At 36.2% G+C, this 21,199-nt stretch overlaps 1 protein-coding gene and 1 non-coding gene across 2 annotated transcripts in view; one reads left to right on the forward strand and one right to left on the reverse strand.

Moving 5' to 3' along the window:
• Positions 1 to 21,199, reverse strand: part of TOGARAM1 (TOG array regulator of axonemal microtubules 1) — a 71,216-nt gene that overhangs the window by 7,675 nt on the left and 42,342 nt on the right. Inside the window, exons 12-17 of the mRNA XM_029952191.1 lie at positions 18,971 to 19,124; positions 16,631 to 16,736; positions 15,980 to 16,215; positions 15,423 to 15,581; positions 11,980 to 12,106; positions 9,896 to 10,014 (exon numbers count right to left, since the gene is read on the reverse strand). Of these exons, the coding sequence (XP_029808051.1) occupies positions 9,896 to 10,014; positions 11,980 to 12,106; positions 15,423 to 15,581; positions 15,980 to 16,215; positions 16,631 to 16,736; positions 18,971 to 19,124 (901 nt within the window). The remainder of the gene's footprint in view (positions 1 to 9,895; positions 10,015 to 11,979; positions 12,107 to 15,422; positions 15,582 to 15,979; positions 16,216 to 16,630; positions 16,737 to 18,970; positions 19,125 to 21,199) is intronic.
• On the forward strand, positions 20,036 to 20,142 carry LOC115303084. The gene has a single exon (XR_003913800.1). It is a non-coding gene; the product is annotated as a U6 spliceosomal RNA (small nuclear RNA).

Raw genomic sequence — 21,199 nt, forward strand, 5'->3', positions numbered from 1 at the left:
CAACACATTAAAAGGATCCTACACAATGTCTAAGTGGCATTTATTCCAGGGATGCAAGAAATGGCTCAACATCTCCAGGTCAATTCATGTGATACACCATATTAACGAAATCGAGGATAAAAATTGTATCATCATCTCAACAGATGCAGAAAAAGCATTTGACAAAATTCAAAAGCCATTCAACAAACTGGATTTAGACGGAAGATACCTGAACATTATAAGACACATATGACGAGCCCACAGCTAACATCATACTCAGTGATGAAAAGCTGAAAGGTTTTCCTCTGATAACAGGAACAAGATACGGATATGCTCTCTTGCCACTCTTATTCAACACAGTATGGGATGTCTTAGCCAGAGCAATATGCAAGAAAAAGAAATAAAAGTCTCCAAATATGAAAGAAAGAGGTAAAACTGCTTCTATTCGCAGGTAATATGATCTTATACAGTTGGCCCTTAAACAACATGGGATTGCACTGTGCAGGTCCACTGACGTGGATTTAAACACTTTTTTTTTTTTACTTTTGAGAGACAGAGAATGAATGGGGTAGAAACAGAGAGAGAGAGGGAGACACAGAATCTCAAGCAGGCTCTAGGCTCTGAGCTGTCAGCACAGAGTTATGACTCAGGGCTCAAACTAACGAACTGCGAGATCATGACCTGAGCCCAAGATGGACCCTTAACCAACTGCACCACCCAGGTGCCCCACATGTGGACTTTTTTAAGTTTATTTATTTTGAGAGAAAAAGCATGAGGGGAGGAGGGGCGGAGAGAGGGAGAGAATCCCAAAGAGGCTCTGCATAACAGGGCAGCCTCAAGTTCACAAACTGTGAGATCATGACCCTGAGCTGAAGCTGGCTGCTTAACAGACTGAGCCACTCAGGCGCCCCTACATGTGGATTTTTCACAGTATGGTACTGTAAATGTTTTTTCCCTCCCTTATTTTTTTTTAAAACATTTTGTTTCTCTTGTTTACTATAAGGATACAGCATTTAAAACATAAAATACATATTCATCGACTGTTTATGTTATGTTTACCAACCAACTAAGGCTTCTGGTCAACAGTAGGTAGTTACCTTTTCAGGGAGTCAAAAGTTTTATGTTTATTTTCAGCTGCATGAGGATCAATCCCCCTAACCCCTGCATTGTCTAAGGGTCAACTTTATACAGAAAACTCTAAATACTCCACACACAAAAAACTCAGAAACTAATCAACAAAGTCAGTAAAGTTTCAGGATATAAAATCAATATATACAACTCAGTGGCATTTCTGCACACTAACAACAAACTATCAGAACGAGAAATTAAAACAATCCCATTTACAAATGCATAAAAAATAATAAAATACCTAGTAATGAATTTAACCAAGGTAAAAGACCTCTACACTATAAAACCTTGATAAAATTATAAAACCTTGATGAAAGAAACTGAAGAAGATAAAACAGTGGGAGATACTTCATGCTCATGTACTGAAAGAATTAATATTGTTAAAATGTCCTTACTACTCAAAGCAATCTACAGATTGAGTGCAATCCCCATAGAAATTCCAACAGCATTTTTCACAGAAATAGAACAATCCTGAAATTTGTATAGAACCACAAAACCTAGAATAATCAAAGCAATCCTAAGAAGAATAAGGCTGGAGCTATCAAATTTTCTCATTCAAAACAGTAGGGTACTAGCATAGGAACAGACACATATGTCAATGGAACAGAATAAAAAGATCAGAAATAGACTCACAGATTAATCAATTCACCAATTAATTTATGATAAAGAAGCCAAGAACACACAGTGGGGCAAGGACAATCTCCTCAATAAACAGTGCTGGGAAGAGGTGCCTGGGTGGCTCAGCTGGTTAAGCGACCAACTTTGGCTCAGGTCATGATACTGTGGTTTATGAGTTCGAGACCTGCATCAGGCTCTGGGCTGACAGCTCGGAGCCTGGAACTTGTTTCGGATTCTGTGTCTCCTTCTCTCTCTGCCCTCCTCTGCTCACTCTCTGTCTCTCAAAAATAAATAAAAATGTTAAAAAAAATAAATAGTGCTGGGAAAATCAAACAGCCACATGCAAAACGAGTAAAACTGGACCTCTATCTTATTCCATACACAAACCAACTCAAAATGGATGAAAGACTTGAATATAAGACCACAAAACTCCTAGAAGAAAACATACACAGTAAGCTCATTGGCACTGGTCTCAGCAGTAATTTTTTGGATTTGACAACAAAAGCAAATATAAGCAAGTGGGACCATATCAAACTTGAAGCTTCTGCACAGCAGAAGAAACCATCAACAAAATGAAGAAACAGCCTACCCAATGGATGAAAACATTTGCATATCAGATATCTGAAGATCAAAATACCCAAAAAATAAAAAGACTTCATACAACTTAATAGCAAAGCAAAACAAACAAAAAACCCAAATAAACAAAACAAAACAAAAACCTAGAAAACAAACAAGCAAACAATCAGAAACCTACAACAAACCCCAAACACGGGCAGAGGAACTGAATAGATATTTTTTCCAAAGAAGACATACAAATGGCCAACAAGTTCCTGAAAAAAGGTGTTCAGCATCACTAATCATCAAGGAAATGCACATCAAAACAATCATGAGATATTGTCTCACACTTGTTAGAATGGATATAATTAAAAAGACAAGCAATAAGAAGCATTGGTGAGGATGTGGGGGGAAAGGAAGTATACAGCAATAGAGGTCTACCACAAGAAGCAAGAAAAATTTCAAATAAAACAACCTAACCTTACACCTAAAGCAGCTAGAAAAAAGAACAACAAAACCTAAAGCCAGCAAAAGAAGGGAAATAATAAAAATTAGAGCAGAAATAAATGAAAGGGAAACAAACAAACAAAAAACTGGTAGGACAGATCAATAAAAGTAAGTGCTGGCTCTTTGAAAGAATTAATAAAATTGATGCCTCCCCGTAACCACCCACTGGCTAGACTTCTCAAAAAGAAAAGAGAATGGACCAGAATTAATTAAAACCACAAATGAGAGAGGAGAAATAATTATAAGAAAATATTATGAAAAATTATATGCCAAACAAACTGGGTAACTTGGAAGAAATGGATAAATGCTTAGAAACATAAAATACTAAAACTGAAACAGGAAGAAACGGAAAACTTGAACAGATCGATATCTACTAAAGAAACTGAATCAGTAATAAAAAATCTCCCAAGATACAAAAGCCCAGAGACAAATGGCTTCACAGGTGAATTCTACCAAACACTTATAGAAGAGTTAATACCTATTCTTCTCAAACTATTCCAAAATATAGAAAAGGAAGGTAAACTTCCAGATCATTCTATAATCCCAGCATTACTCTGATTCCAAAACCAGACAAAGCTCCACTAAAAAAGAGTACCACAGGTCAATATCCCTGATGAACATGGATGCAAAGATTCTCAACAGTATACTAGCATACCCACCCAATAGTACATTAAAAGAATCTTTCACGACGATCAACTGGGATTTATTCCTGGGCTCCAATGGTGGTTCAATATTTGCAAATCAATCCTGATATACCATATTAATAAAAGAAAGGATAAGAACCATAAGATCTTTTCAATAGATGCAGAAAGAGCATTTGACAGAGTACATTATCTATTCATGATAAAAATCCTCAAATAGTGGGGATAGACGGAATATACCTAAATAATAAAGGCCATATATAAAAAACCCACAGCTAAAATCATCCTCAATGGGGAAAAACTGAGCGCTTTTCCTTTAGTCAGAAACAAGACAAGGATGTCTACTCTCACTACTGTTATTTAACATAGTACTGTAAGTCCTAGTCATAGCATTCAGACAACACAAAGAAATAAAAGGCATCTGAATTGGCAAGAAACAAGATGAACTTCCACTATTTGTAAACGACATGATATTCTATGTAGAAAACCCAAAATATTACTAGAAGTGAAACATGAATTCAGTAAAGACATAGGGTACAAAAACAATGTATAAAAACTTGTTGCATTCCTTTTCACCGCCAAGGAAGCAGCAGAAAGAGAAATCAAAAAGTCAATCCCATTTATAATTGTACCAAAACCCAGAAGATACCAAGGAAAAAAACTTAACCACAGAGGTAAAAGATCTGTACTCGGAAAACTATAAAGACACTGAGGAAAGAAATAGAAAGGGTGCCTGGGTGGCTCACTCAGTTGAATGTCTGATTTTTTTTTTGACATTTATTCATTTTTTGAGAGAGAGATAGAGTGCAAGTGGGGGAGGGTCAGAGAGAGAGACACACACAGAATCTGAAGCAGGCTCCAGGCTCTGAGCTATAGCACAGAGCCCATACAGGACTCAAACCCACAAGCAGTGAGATCATGACTTGAGCCAAAGTCACACGCTTAACCACCCATGACTAGAGCCGAAGTTGGACTGAGCCACCCAGGAGCCCTGAGTGTCTGACCCTTGATTTCGGTTCAGGTCATGGCCTCATGGTCATGAGATTAAGTCCAAAGTCGGGCTCTGTGCCGAGCCTGGATGGAACCTGTTTAAGATTCATTCTCTCTCTCTCTTCTCAAAAAAAAAAAAAAAAAGAGGGCATAATGAACTAGAAAAGCATTCCACACTAATGGATTGGAAAAACAAATATTGTTAAAATGTCTAGACTAACCAGAGTAATCTGCACATTGAATGCAATCTCTATCAAAATACCAACATCATTTTACACAAAGTGAGAAGCAACAATCTTAACATTTGTATGAAACCACAAAAGACATGAATAGCCAAAGCAATGCTGAAAAAGAAACGCAAAGCTGATGGCATCACAATTCTGGACTTCAAGTTATGTTACAAAGCTGTAGTGATCAAGACAGTATGGCACTGGCACAAAAGCAGACACAGAAATCAATGGTACAGATAGAAAACCCAGAAATGAACCCACAACTATATAGTTGATTAATCCTCGACAAAGCAGGAAAGAATATCCAATAGAAAAAAGTCTCTTCAACTAATGGTGTTGAGAAACTGGGCAGAAACATGCAAAAGAATGAAACTGAACCACTTTCTTACACCATACACAAAAATAAATTCAAAATGGATAAAAAATAAATTCTAAACATGAGACAGGAAACCATTAAAATCTTGAGGGAGAATACAGGAAAAAACTTCTTTGACATTGGCTTTAGCAACTTCGTACAAGATACATCTCCTAAGGAAGGTAAACAAAAGCAAAAATAAACTATTGGGAATTCATCATAATAAAGAGCTTCTGCATAGTAAGGAAACAATCAACAAAATTAAAAGGCAAGCTACAGAATAGGAGAATATTTGCAAATAACTTATCTGGTATGTCATATGACATATGAACAGACACATGAAAAGATGCTCGACAAAACTCATCATCAGGGAAATACAAATCAAAACTACATTGAGATATCACCTCATACCTGTCAGAGTGGCTAAAACAAACAACACAGGTATTGGCAAGGCTGTGGAAAAAGGGGAACCCTCTTACACTGTTGGTGGGAATGCAAGCTGGTGCAGCCACTCTAGAAAACAGTACAGAGGTTCCTCAAAAAGTTAAAAATAGAACTACCCTACAAGCCAGCAATTGTACTACTACGTCTTACCCAAAGGATACAAAAATACTGATTTGAAGGGGCACATGCATGCCGATGTCTATAGCAGCACTATCAACAAGAGTCAAACTATGGAAAGAGCCCAAATGTCCATCAACTGATGAATAAAGAAGAGGCAGTGTGTGTGTATGTATGTGTGTGTATGTATGTGCGTGTATAAAATGTACGTATATGATATGTATATATATGTATACATATATATGTGTAATACACACACACATACATTCACACACACACACACGAAATGTTACTCAGCCATCAGAAAGAATAAAATGAGCTAGCATGTATTATACTAAGCAAAATAAGTCTGTCATTGAAAAACAAATACCATATGATTTCACTCATATGTGGAACTTGAGAAACAAATGAACATAACAGAAGGAAAAAAAAAAGAGGCCAACCAGAAAACAGACTCTTAACTACAGAGAACAATCTGATGGTTACTGGAGGGGATTTGGGTGGGGAATGGGTTAATTGGTGATGGGTATTAAGGGGGACACTTGTTATGATTAGCACTGGGGTGCTGTATGTGAGTGATGAATCACTAAATTCTACACATGAAACTAATATTACACTGTCTAATAACTAGAATTTAAATACAAATTTGGAAGGGCCTCTGGGTGGGACCATCGGTTAAGCATCTGACTACAGCTCAGGTCATGATCTCACGGTTTGTGGGTTTGAGCTCAGAGCCTGGAGCCTCCTTCAGATTCTGCATCTCCCTTTCTCTCTGCCCCTCCCCAGTGCACACTCTGTCTCTCTCTCTCTCTCCCTCTCAAAAATAAATAAACATTAAACAAACAAACAAATAATTGGAGGGGGGAAAAAGGGCAGGAAAAATGGAAAAAGAAAGAAAACACAGGACAAATTGAAAAATAATATAAAAAAATAATATTGAGATGATAGGCTTAAACCCAATGAATAATTATATCAAAGAGAAATAGTCAAATACTCTAATTAAAGGGCAGAGATTATTAGATAAAAAAGCAGAATTTAATCTTATATATATATTTTTTAAAAAAACATACTTTATAAAAGATATACTAAGAAACACAAGTCAAAACCATAATAATGTAGTAAAAATAATTATTCTGACATTGTAAAGTGATAGAAAAGACTTTATTCAAGACTACTGTGATAACGGTCATGACTACTGCAATATAGAAGACAGTCAGAGAGAGTTCAATTCTGAATACAGTAAAGGCAGCTGGGATTTATAGCCAACAAGCAGACTTAGAGGATTCATGGATAAGAGCCCTGTCTAAATTATAGCTAAAGATCTCTCTTCAGCTTTGCCATATGAGATACCAGTTTATAACCGCTTGGAGAAAAACAAGTATTGTTGAGGATGTGTTAAAACTGGAACCATCTTATACAGATGATGAGAAACACATTTCTAAATAGCCTTTCTATTGAAGACAAAACCACCAGGGGATTACCCAGCATTACTACCATACCAAAACCAATGAAATCCTAAGACAAGAAAACTACAGATCCCAGGAATATTGACAAAAAAAATACCCACCTAATTTTAGCAAATCAACACCAGTGATATATTAAAAATATAACACTTGATGATCAAGAGATACTAATCCAAGGAATACAAGTTATCTTTTCTTTAATATTTGGAAATCATTGACTATAATTCATCATATTAACAGAATAAAGGAAAAATATGATTATCCTAATAGACATTGAGAAATCACTTGACCAAATTCAATAACCATTCACAATAAAAACTCAAACTAGAAAGAGAAAGGAACTTCAACTTGATAAAGAACTTTTATGAATCTGTAGCTAAGATCACACCTAGTGGGAAAATACCAAATGTTTTGTCCCTAAGATTAGGAAAAGGTAAATATGTCTGTTCTTAACATTTGTATGCAACATCATTTTCATTATTCTAGACATTGCAATTACAGTATGGAAAGGAAAAGAAATTAAAAACATACAGATTAGAAAAGAGGAAATAATACAAGATGATCTGGGGGAATCTTGTGATGGCAAAAAATAAAGAAATATGAAATGTGGCATGTTGAAAAAACACAGCAGCCAACCTGAGGGAACTCCTAAATATGCAACAATTTCAAAAAGTGAGTAATGATAGTTTACATATAGATTATAACCCACAAAATAAAATAAAAATCCCAACAGTCTACAATAATATAAATATTTGAATAAATAAATACATGGAGGAAAAGTGGCAGTTTTCTTTATGGAAAAATTCAATTAATAAAGTAAATAAAAGATCACCATTAGATAGATGGATGTATAGATAAATAAATCCACAATAATTGCTGCAGGCAAGATCCATCAATGGTTGCTAAGATTTGTAGACAAAAGTATGGCAAGAAATAGGATATTTATATAGTCTCCAAGTATTCCAAAATATGTATTATTTATAAGGGGAAAAATAGTAATTTTGCAGTGAAGAAACCCAAGAGAAAACACCTAACGGAGGATCAAGGTAAACATGATCAGTAATAAGACACAGCAACCTTATGCACCTCATGAAATGATGCACTGAGAAGTCAAGAGAGAATTTGACTTTTGTGGTATTTTTGTCAAAAAATGCATACCTCAAATCTAACTGTGAAAAATGATCAGATAAGTCCTAACTGAGAGACATCTACAAAATAAGTAACTGACCAGAAAGGACTGGGTACATAGTATATTCTCAATTAATATTTAAAAAGTTTTTGTTGTTGGTTGCAAAAAAGATTTTTGACCAAAATGTCTGACCCAGGATTTTATGTGATTATAACTTTTTTTTTAAATATTCACTGACACTTTTTTAAAGTTTTATTTATTTTTGGGGTGGTGGGGTAGCGAGCACTCGCACACACAAGAGTAGGGGAAGGATAGAGAGTGAGAAGACTCATGGACCTGGAGATTATGACCTGAACCCAAGTCAAGAGTCACGCTTAACGAACTGAGCCACCCAGGCCCCTCCGTGATTATATCTTAATGTGAAAATATGGCAGATTCTGATTCCATAGGCTTGGAGGGATTATGAGATTTGAATGCCTTTATTTTTCTTCTTTTTACGATTTGAATTTCTAGTTAGTTCTTAGGGGGTGCCAATGGAGGTGCTTTATGTGTACTTAGAAGAGCAAGGTCCCAAAAGGATATATTTTCACATGGATTTTAATTTTTAATAAAATGTATGTTTTAGTTTATGAAATATTTCAAAAATACACAAATCTAGAAAATATGAAAATACCTATATATCTACCATGTAGTTTTAAAAATAATGTTTAAAATGTATTTTAAAATATACCAGAGATCATACTTTCAAAAGAAAAACACTTTAAGTTATACAATCAATCTATTACATGTTAAATAGTGTAAACAGGTACACCATAGCATAGATAATGATATTTATAAAAATGTTAAGAAGACTCTTCTGCTTGTTGATGTTATAGGTGATTGGTTAAATTCTTCTTACAATGTCTGGATTTTCTAAAATTCTAAAGTTTTTTTTTCCTTTAACCATAATTATGGATTACTTCCATAATCAAGGGGAAAAAGTAAAGGTTATATGCTGTGTCCCACCTTGGTGAATCCTTGCGGGTTCTTGATCCTGAGGGAGGGAGAGAAAGGGCAGGAAAGGGCGCACAGAGAGTGAAGACAGCACAGGGAATCCGATCAAGCCTCTCTCTTTTATTAAGAAAATAATTCACTCTCATATAGGATTTGTGGCGGGGAACTGACCCAGGTTAGTTTCCAGGTAACAGAGTCAAATGAATATTAGAGAAAGGGAAAAACCGAAACTGAAACTCCAGACACAGCATCAAAGAAGCGCCCAGATTAGTGCTGCATAAACCAAAACGCTTTGTTCACCTTGGCTTTTTTCCGTCTGGCTCAGTAGGACAGTCTCCGAAATCCTGGACCAGGAAATGCACTCTCCTAGCCTACAGATGTAAATCTTGTTTTTCTGGTTGCTCCCTGGAGAGCGACATATCCTTGCCTGAGGCAGCCAGGCGGCTCCCAACAGTTATAAATTAATACAAAATCAATTAGAGTTTTCCAACACAGGTCTAATATTAACAAGTTCAACAGCACTAAAGCTTTAATAATGTTTAGTGCATAAAAAGCAAGTTGCTCTGGATATGCAATTTCCTTATTAAATCGAATTACCTCATACCTTCTAAGTTCTTACTTTCAACTTTTAAAACTCCATTGAGTTTTGACAAAGACCCCTGGGATAGTTCACAAAAACATCCAAATGAGACTGCTATCACTAGGAAGTAATTTCTCCAGCGTTGTGGACTATCAAATAAGCCTACCTTTCAGCTGAATGGAGAGCATCTCTAGAAACGGAGGATGACCTTGTATTTCCAACAGTGCCAGTATGAGATCGTCTTCCTTTTGCTGAAGGAGTTTCTAGCGGCATCTCTCCTAAACCCTTTAAATAATATAAAGAAAGGCAGTGTAATAAAAGTCTTTTTAAAAATTTTTAAAAATGTTTATTTATTTTTGAGAGAAAGAGGGGGGGGGGAGAGAGGGAGGGAAGAAGGGCAGAGAGGGAGGGAGACACAGAATCCAAAGCAGGCTCCAGGCTCTGAGCTGTCAGCACAGAGTCTAAAACGGGGCTTGAACCCACGAACTGTGAGATCATGATCTGGGCTGAAGTCGGACACTTAACTCACTGAGCCACCAAGGTGCCCATAAAAATCTTACAACTAGTAAAGTGAAGTAATTTATACATAGAAGCCATTACTGATCTTTTTATAATTGAAAGCATTTTCATAATCTGCTATGCTTATCCTTCAAAGGGTATAAATACATTAAATACCTTCTAATTAGTAGTAAATTAACCAAGCATGTGATCAGTAATAGGAAATGATACTGGCATGGTAAAACTGTTTTAAAATTTTTAAATTAATATGCTACATTTTAGAAGTACTCTTCTTAAACCTTAAAATCTGTAGAGAAAACATGAACATATTACATAAAAAATGAATTCCAATGTAATTGCAGTGTAAGTGTAAGAATAAATACATTAAGAACTATTTAAAAATACTTGTACTTGAAATGACTCACAAATATAATCTGCCTCATTCTGATAAGATAATTTTTTGCATGGTTACTTTATTTCTATATGAACCAAACTAAAATCCTTAAGATCAAGAAGCAGAAGAAAATGCTCTAAAATGTATATTATCATACATGCTTGAAATACTATTCTTTCATAAATGAATCCTTTGCTGAAGATTATCAGTGAAGAATAACATTACCATAGAAAAATTCTACATTATTAAACATATTTTTGTAAAAAATAATATGTAAGTGGATTATTTTTTTTATATGACACTTTTCACATTTTAATTTACTTGATACTCCCTCAGTCACTCATTTCAAACATATCTGAACCCCCATTATCTACCAGGATAAAGAAGATATGGTGCTTCTCCTCAAGGAGCTCCCAATCAATGTTCTGCAGTATGGCAGTAATTCTAATAGTGGGGTATGCAAGATAAATAAAGTAGGAACCAAGCGTGAAGAATATCACTATCCTTACCTTATGAAAATAAAAAATTGAGGCTAAAGAACATTTCATTATATGGACATTATATAGTTTGCTAATTTTCAGAGTTGTGATTCAAATCCAAGTCTTGGGACTCTAATAAACCACATTATGTTCTATCAAATATCAAGCTTCGTGATACTTGATACACTTACCAACACTATGAATGTCTATTACAAGTTTTTCAACTGCAGTTGTTGAAATGCTACTGTAGATACAGTCTGAATGGTTAACAGAGAAATAATCCAAGAAGAAATTACTTCTATCTTTTAGCTTTCTGGTACTTTGCTTTCATTTGTAGTTTTAAATTTTTTTTCTAGGGGCGTCTGGGTGGCTCAGTCAGTTAAGTGTCCAGCTTCGGCTCAGGTCATGATCTCGCGGTTCGTGGGTTCGAGCCCTGTGTCGGGTTCTATGCAGACAGCTAGCTCAGAGCCTAGAGCGTGCTTCAGATTCTGTGTCTCCCTCTCTCTCTGACCCTCCCCTGCTCACTCTGTCTCTCTCCCTCTCAAAAATAAATTAAAAACATCAAAAAAATTTTTTTTTCCTGGTACTTTGCTTTTAAAGTTGTAAAAAAAAAAAAATAAACTTTTGGGTTGCCTGGGTGGCTCAGTCCGTTGAGCACCAACTTTAGCTCAGGTCATGATATCACAGTTTGTGAGTTCGAGCCCCATGTCAGGCTCTGTGCTGACGGCTTAGAGCCTAGAGCCTGCTTCAGATTCTGTGTCTTCCTTTCTCTCTGCCTGTCTCCCATATGTGCTGTTTCTCTCTCTCAAAAAATAAAAACTAAGAAATTAAAAAATAAATTAAAAAATAAAAAATAAACAATAAACTTTTTCCACATACCTTTTGCCGTAAGCTCTTAACAGATTCCTTAATATATGGCAAATCTTTAGATGGGACATATTTTTCAAGCATTTTATCAAAGTTTGGATGACACATCATAAGGAAAAGCATCTTTCGACCATAGTACCTATAGATATTTGAGAAATATGTAAATAATGTTACATATCTTAAACAAGCTCAGTTTCTGTCTTTAGTTGCATTTTTTTCAATAAAAAAGCCTCTCAACATTAAAACTGTCATCCCTGTTTTACATAAGCCACTGAAATGTAGTTATATTAAGTGAACTGGAATAAAGTATTTTCCATTTTCCACTATAGCTTCAATTCTTTTAATTATGTATCAGATGGAGAGCCAAAAGCTTGAATTCTATTTTTTTGGCACCCTAGGGTCCATATCAAGGCTGGCGTTTGGCAGAACTGTGAGTTAGAAGTTTGTCTTTATCCTGGGCTCCTTGACAATGAGCTTTTGCTGCTCCCCTGCTGGTCAGATGTTCTGACCTAGTCAGCCTTCGCCAGGTTCTGTAAGAAATACAGAACCCTTTCTTTTCCCCTGCCAAAACTTACCTGGGTTCCACTTCTTCAAAAACCTATTCTCTGCTTCCTAGAACACACCCAAAGTTAGTTGATAAATCACTGATGATAAATGAATCAAAGTGTAAGGCTCTCCAAACTAAGTTTTTTTTTACAATATATAAATTTTAAAATGATTCATTTTTTAAAAAAGTAATTCTTTCTATGATAAAGCCTTAAGACCAGACATCATTCTGATGGAAGAACTGCAGATATCATGGAAGTGCATATTGGAGATATTTTTGACTAAAGGAGTCTTACAGTAACTATAATTATACCATATTACTATCCTTCAAGGAGGCTTGGTCCTAAAGCTAATTACAGTTACGTTTTCCTCCTACAAACTGGAATATATGAGACTAGAAGAAGCAGAAAAGGCAAGGCTTGGGAGATAGGAGGAGGGTTCAGAATGATCTCAGAAATATCTGTATCAACCAGGCCTCTTCAACTATAATGAAATTATAGAAAGAGAGGTAGTATCAGAAAATAAAAATTACTGTTCTCTTCTCAGAACCAGAATAAGGTCTACACTCTATAATCTTCAAGGAAGATTATAACTTATAGATGAGAATATTAAAAACTATAGGTCCAACACAGGCCCTTAATGATAGGAGAATGGCTAAAACAAACAAGCAAGCAAGCAATAGGGACACTAAATGCAAAGAATATTAAAATTTCTAACCATTTTATAATTTTAAAACTTCAAATAAGAAATCAGGAAATGACAAAATGGATTAGAATTACCATGTCATTAAGGAAAGGTTCAGATATACACAAAACAGGGGTGCCACGGAGGCTCAGGCTCAAGTCCTGATCTCACAGCCTGTGAGGATGAGCTCCACGTCAAGCTCCAAGGCTCAGACTCGAAGCTTGCTTTTGGGTTCTGTGTCTCCCTCTCTCTCTGCTCTGCTCTCCCCCCACTTGTGCTCTGTCTGCTTTCTCTCTCTCTCGAAAAGAAATAAACATTTAAAAAAAAGTTTTAAAGGCATTATCTTTTATGTATCTTTTTTTGTTGCTCACTAGTTTATTATGATCTGAACCTTCCTAAATTGCTTTGAACTTTACTGTGGTATACACAACTTCTAAAATGGTTCCTCAAAGATGTCCTGCTCTAATCCCTAGAGTTTGTAAATATGAGATATAACTACCAGGATTATGTTATATTATATGGTATAGTTGACTCTAAGATATGGAGATGTTCTGGGTGGACCTAATCTAATCACACAGGCCTTTAAAAGCAGAAAACTTTCTATCACTGGTAACAGAAGAGGAAATCAGACGGCTTCTAAGCAAGAGGGGGACTCCACTCCACTCAACATACTGTTTTGGGCTTGAAGATGGATGGGGCTGCATAAGAAGGAATTTGGGTGGCCTTACAAGGCTGAAAGAAGACCCTGGTTGACAACAGCAAAGAAACAAGAGACCTCAGTCCTAAATCTACAGGGAACTAAATTTGGCTAAGTACCAAAATGAGTTTGGAAGCAGATTCTTCTACAGAGCCTCTAGATAAAAGCTGAGCCTTATCATTACCTTCATTTCAGCTGTGGGAGACCCTAAGCAGAGAAAGCAGTTGAGCCATGCAAGACTTCTAACCTAAAGAGCAGCAAGCTAAAAAAGTCTGTGTTGCCTTAAACCACCATGCTTGTGGTACTTTGTTACACAGCAATAGAAAATGAATATATTCTCAGGATTCAGAGGTCTCTCATGATTTGCCTCACTCCCTCTCCCTAAGAGGAAGGAGGCATGATGCTCATGGAGGGGGCCACTTGTGGGGAGGAGCAGTGGGTGTTATATGGAAACCAACTTGGTAATAAACTATTAAGAAAAAAAGGAAAAAAAATGAATATATTGACTTTCTATATTAGTTTCTGGTACAATAATTTTCATAAGATTAAATCCAGTTACCTAAAGTCAAGTATACCTTTGTCTTAAAAAGGTTAATCCTTTAATATCCTTCTTTACTTTAGTCTCTATGAACTCGGGATCCTCCCTCCTTACTTCAATCTATCTTCATATGTAACTGCCATAAATTTTTAGATTTTGTATGAGATATTAACAACCGCCTAGTCCCACCTTCCTAATTTCACATACAAGGAATCCCAACCTAACAAACATTAAGCAATTTGGAGTAGGGCAAACATGATTGAGGCTAGCAATTGAACTAAGTTCCTGACTGCATCTAAGATTTCTGTCACCAATACATCTAGGGGCACCTGGCTGGCTCCGTTGGTAACGGATGATTCTTGATGTTGGTTGGGGTCATGGCTTTAAGACCCACTTTGGGCAAATAACTTACTTAAAAAAAATGTTACCAACACGAATAATGTACCATCCACATCTTAATTATTTCATCCTTTTTCTCTGACTGTTCTTAACCTTCATAAAATTGTTCTTCAAGTACAGTGCTCAGAAATTGATGGGATTTTCTAAGTGCAGCTGTATCATGTTTCAGTAGATAGCATGTTATCCATTTTGCTTCCTGTATTTTTCATGTGCATCTACTTCCATGATTTCACCTAAAAGCCTGGAAAATGTATCATTTCCCCTAAATGCGTTATCTTATATCTGCCCAAAATGAAGTTCTTCTGCCACTTTTCTGCACACCCAGTCTTGTGCTGTTTTCATGCAGTTCATCCCTGTGACATGGCATCTCACTACCCAGAAGTAGGGAGTGTCATCTGTAAATTTGGAGAATTCACTGTGCACTCCCTCAAGATCATTTACAAATTGGTTAAATAAGTCCATCCCTCAGCACCAATCCCTGTGGACCTTACTTGTCAATTTAGGAAAAATGTTTATTCTTTTTTAACCTTTGCTGACTATTTTTAAGCCTTATCCTAACAGATTCAGCAAATATTATTAGTAGTTATTCACCTTGTTTCTTGTGAACTGTCCTGAGCAAACTTGGCAGCAGCTGGTAATATACGGTCAGCCATATCCTTGGCTCCAGATAAAATACGCTCTGGTTCCATAAACTCCACTACATCTGCTAAGTGCTGGGCTGTACATCTTCTTACCGCAATGTGTAAATGGCTACAAGAAAACATGGTCAATTCAAACAAATTGGATGTATGAACTATTTACCAAAGATGTACCTTTAAAGTTAAATGATTAAACCACTTGTAACTCTCAACAAACATCCTTGGAGGGTAAAATGACAAATTACATTAGTTACACCCTCCCCCACCTAAGAAGTTAAAAATAAAACAAATTCCTAGTCAATGACATTTGTTTAGTCCACATCTATGAATGTAAGTAAAATTTCTATAATACCAATAGTATTATTCTTTATATGCTCTGCACTTAATCTTTATGTTTATCATATTATTTTTGACTGAAATAATACTATGTTTGCTTGTGTTTTTTCCTTGTATTCTAGAGTGCCAGTTGACTTTTTAGTTTAAGGACATATCGGTCATTTTGAACGTTACCTTTGTCCTCCATTGATAAGAGCAACGACTGCACGAGCAGGAGTTACATTGCTGACCATGGCTCTCAGGGCTTTGTCAACATCTTCTCGGATAAATGTGTTTGATTCTCCAGCCTTGTGCAACAAGACTTTTACTGTAGTATCTAGTTCTTGATCCATGCTCTTTTTTAGGTACATAAAAAGATCACTTAAACAGACCACAGCAGCACGAGAAACTCCAGAGCGTAAATTTTTCACCTAAAAAAAATTTCCAAAATATACATTTTGCAGACATTCTGAAAGAATATCAGTAATAATGACTTTGAAACCAAATTACCTCTTAGAGTAACCTGGTTTAATACATATTACCTTATGCTCTAAAAATTAACATGTAATTTTTTTTTTAAGTTGTTAAGGTATGAGTTGCCTGTTTGTTTGTTTTTTTTGTTTAACCTCTACATGGGGCTGTAAATCAAAATCCAAGATCAAGAGTCACATGCTCTAAGGCTAAGCCAGCCAGGAGTCCCAAACATGAGGTACTTTTAACTACATACAAGCTGTTTTATTATTTATATCACTTAGTACAGAAGTATTTTTTAAAGGTCAAATAAATGTGGCATATTTATTTTTTGTCATCCAAACAATCCTTAACTCAGCTGAAAACTAAGTTTACCTCTTGAACTACTGCAAAACTTGTTTCATGCAACTTTGTGTTTAATATTTCAGAATGAAAAGCAGCTAAACATCTAATAAAATTCAGTCCTTCAATTTTCTTCTCCCTAGGGGAAAAAGAAACAAATGACAGAATCACTCAGTAAATGGGGCTCAACTGAAACAGGATCTCAGATACCTTTTCTTGTGTGTACGATATACTGCCAAAGTCGAGACCTTGCTTATGTTCCCATTATCACTGAGGAATTTCAAATGGTGGTCTGGAACTCTAGAGTTCCTTGCAAATTCTAGTTACATTGGCCTCCCCAAACTCCCAGCTCCATCTCCTTCTCTGCTGGTATTTACAGAGTTTTCCTTTCTTTGAGCTGTGACCTAGAAACCCTGTAGAAAGTAAGCCGGGGCAACTGTGGAGCTCATCTTATTAGTTTCTCGTCTCTCAGAGATCACTATTTGTCACAACCTGGTGAACAATATTTTGAAAACCACTGTTTCATTTATTTTGTACAATTTCTTCATTTCTTTCAGATGTATAGGAAAATCTAATGCCTGTTAACCCATCTTGGCAGGAAGTGGAAACCAAGAGTTCTATTTTGGATATGTTAAATTTAAAATGTCTCTTGGCATCATAGTGAAAGTGTCAAGTAGGCAGTTGGATTTTAAGTTTAGAGCTCAAGAAAATATCTGAGATCCAGACATACATTTATGAGAATCAAAGTACGCACTGAATTTAAAGCTATGTAAAAACTATGACTCATAGACAAAATCTGGCCCCATCAGATTTTTTTAAATAAATAAAGTTTATTGGAACATAGTTAAAGCCATTTGTTTTCATAATATCTAAGGCTGTTTTTACACTACAACAGCAAAGTGGAGAACTTGTGATAGAGACATCTGGCCTGCAAAGCCCAAAATATTTACTATCTTGCTCTTTATAGAAAACGATTGCCAGCCTGGATCTATGGAATAAATGTAGACAGAGAAAGCCAATGGAGTGAATTCTGGAGCATGCTTCACTTGAAGTCAAACAGAAGAAATAACAACATACTAAAGTAAGAGAGAACCAAGAGACTTAATTTTCCAAGGTAAAATCAGAAAGAAGCGTCAATTGTGTCAAATGTTGCTAAAAGGCTAAGAAAGATAACCACTAATACATAACCAGTGTAGATTTAGCAAGATAATCATTGTCTTTCTTTTTTTAAAAAATTTTTTAAATGTTTTTTATTTCTTTTGGAGAGACAGAAACAGTATGAGCAGGGGAGGGTCAGAGAGAGGGAGACACAGAATCTGAAGAAAGGGTCCAGACTCCAAGCTAGCTGTCAGCACAGAGCCCGACGCGGGGCTCAAACCCACAAACCGTGAGATCATGACCTGAGCCGAAGCTGGACACCCAACCGACTGAGCCATCCAGGTGCCCCAGATAATCATTTTCATAGTTTTAGTGATGTGATGGTCATAATGCAGAGGGTTGAGGGCCAATTAAAGGTTGAGAAGAAAATATGAGGTGAAAAACTAAAGACAATGAGTTAGCCTTTTATAGGACTTAGCTAAACATGGAGAAGAAATGTGGAAAAGATGTATAGTTTATGGATGATTAAAAAATTTTTTTTTATGTTTTTTATTTATTTTTGAGAGACAGAGAGAGACAGTGTGAGCAGGGGAGGGTCAGAGAGAGAGGGAGACACAGAATCTGAAGCAGCCTCCAGGCTCTGAGCTAGCTGTCAGCACAAAGCCCAACATGGGGCTCGAACCCACGAACTATGAGATCATGACCTGAGCTGAAGCCGGACACTTAACCGACTGAGCCACCCAGGCGCCCATGGATAATTTTTAAAAAGTAGGAGATATAGCACATTTTAATGTTGATGAATCCGATGTAGTAGAAGAGGATACGTAAGATGGGGATAGAGAGATACTGAAAGAGAAAGGAAGGAAATAGGTGGACAAGTGCAGCCAGGAAATGCTCCAGCTGGGCTGGGGCAGGGGGCTGCTGCAGCTTTGGTAGTAACATGTAAGTATTTCCAGGATCGTGATACAATGTATTTCACAGAGAAACACTTGGAGAAATAGTGAGATTTGTATTCCAGTACCAAAAGGTTTACGTAATCCACAATAAAGCTAAATTATGTCCTTATGGTATGTAAGTTATAATATAACTGGTAATATTGTGCTATTAGGACCAGAGTTCAATTACATTAAGTTAAAGAAACCTCAGACTGCTTAAGAACTATAATAATCATTTCTAAGGCTATGTTAATAAAAAATGGTTCAAAGTTTTTAATAAAAAGTTTACAGGACACTTCTGGAACTCAGCTTAGTTTTAAGTTAAGGATGGTGAGCCTACCAATCCTCATCAGCTAAAAGCCTCAGAGCTTCTGTCAGTGCTATTTCTGGTTTGGAAAATGGCCGTAGTTCCGATGTATCCATTATTTCTGGACTATGAGTCACAGGAGGAATCCTTTCTTTATATTGTGGAATGGCTCCAGGAGATGCTTCACCTAAAACAACGCGAAACAAAAACATACTAAATAAAGCAGCAGTGAACCCTAGAACAAATGATATTCTGACTAGATTCTATAAATACTTTTTATAGTTTAAATTTTAGTTAGTTAACATACAATGCAATATTGGTTTAGGAATAGAATTCAGTGATTCATCACTTACCTACAACACCCAGTGCTCATGACAAGCACCCTCCTTAAGACCCATCACCCATTCAGCCCATCTCCTGCCCACTTCTCTCCATCAACCCTCAGTTTGTTCTTTATAGTGAAGAGTCTCTTATGGTTTCCTTCTCTCCTCCTTTGTTTTCCCTTTACTAGTGGTCATCTGTTTTGTTTCTTCAATCTACATATGACTAAAATCATATGATATTTCTTTCTCTGATTGACTTATTTCACTTAGCATAATACATTCTAGCTCCACTCATGCCCCTGCAAATAGTAAGAGTTCATTCTTTTTGATGTATAATATTCCATTTGATGTGTAAGATATGATACATATCATATCTTCTATGAATATTTTTTCTTTTTAAAGTTTTTCCAAATGTTTATTTACTTTAGAGACAAAGAGAGAGATAGAAAGACAGAGTGAGGGGGAAGGGGCAGAGTGAGAGGGAGACGCAGAATCCGAAGCAGGCTCCAGGCTCTGAGCTGTCAGCACAGAGCCATACAGGGAGCTCAAACTCATGGACCAATGGATCATGACTGAGCCCAAGTCGGATGCCAACCAACTGAGCCACTCAGGCAGCCCTCTATGAATACCTCTTATAGAAATTAGTATTATTAGTTTAGTCTTCAATAATTTTTTTTAATGTTTATTATTTTAGAGAGAGAGAGAGGGAGAGGGAGACGGAGAGGGAGAGGGAGAGAGAGAGAGAGAGAGAGAGAACATAAACAGGGGAGGTGCAGTGCTCACTTCGGCAGCACATACACTAAAATTGGAATGATACACAGAAGATTAGCATAGCCCCTGCGCAAGGATGACACGCAAATTCGTGAAGCGTTCCATATTTTTTTTGCTTTTCTGTTTGGAGTGTCTTTGTAACTACTGTATTGTAAATGACGGAAAATAATTGCATATGTTAAAAAAATAAATTGTATTAAAAAAAAAAAAACAGGGGAGGTGCAGAGAGTGGGGGGAGACACAGAATCCAGAACAGGCTCCAGGCTCTGAGCTGTCAGCACAGAGCATGATGTGGGGTTTGAACCCATGAGCTGTAAGATCATGACCTGAACCAAAGTCAGATGCTTAACTAACTGAGCCACCCAGGCGTCCCTCATCAATGTGTATTATTTACTATTATCTGTACTTCTTTTTCTACTGTTAACAATAGCAGCCAGCATTGTTCATGAGTTAGGTAAGTAGTTTTGTGGATTTTTCTCCCCCTAGATTTTATGACATTAATAATAGTGAAATTATTTGAGAATCCTAGCAAATAGGCTTCTATTTTACAAATGCCTACATTTAACTGGTTCTTAGGGACACGTTTAAAATCACTAATTTTACAAGTCAACATCTCAATAGTCATGCCCTCAAAAATTATTAGTTTTGAGAATACAGAATTTTAAAAATTTTTCTAAACTTCTTACGTTATAAAAGAAATACAAACTGGGAAGAATCAGACATTCATCTAGTTTCAATCTTTTTTTTTTATGTTTTTTTTTTTTCTGAGAAAGAGAGAGATCAAGTTCAAGTGGGGGAGAGATAGAGAGAGAGGGAGACAGAGGATCTGAAGCAGGCTCTGTGCTGACAACACATCCACAAACTGTGAGATCATGACATGAGCTGAAGTCAGACGCCTAACCGGCTTAAGTCAGACTGAGCCACACCGGCGCCCCAAGTTCAAATCTCTTTTATTTTATCTTTTAGAGATGTTATGTATGTTGCCCAAGATCACATTTATATATTTATTTTTTCTGTACTTTTGGGTTTTTTGTTGATACCTAGACTTCAGACTCAATATAAATTTTAAAATGTTTAAGACAGTTTAGACAATTTATTCTTCAGTAACATTAAACAATAATAATAACAAGCAATAATTCTTAATGTTTATGAAAGTTCATGTGTTTTC

This window comes from Suricata suricatta, chromosome 9, assembly GCF_006229205.1.
Source record: "Suricata suricatta isolate VVHF042 chromosome 9, meerkat_22Aug2017_6uvM2_HiC, whole genome shotgun sequence".
NCBI classification, from domain to species: Eukaryota; Metazoa; Chordata; class Mammalia; order Carnivora; family Herpestidae; genus Suricata; species Suricata suricatta.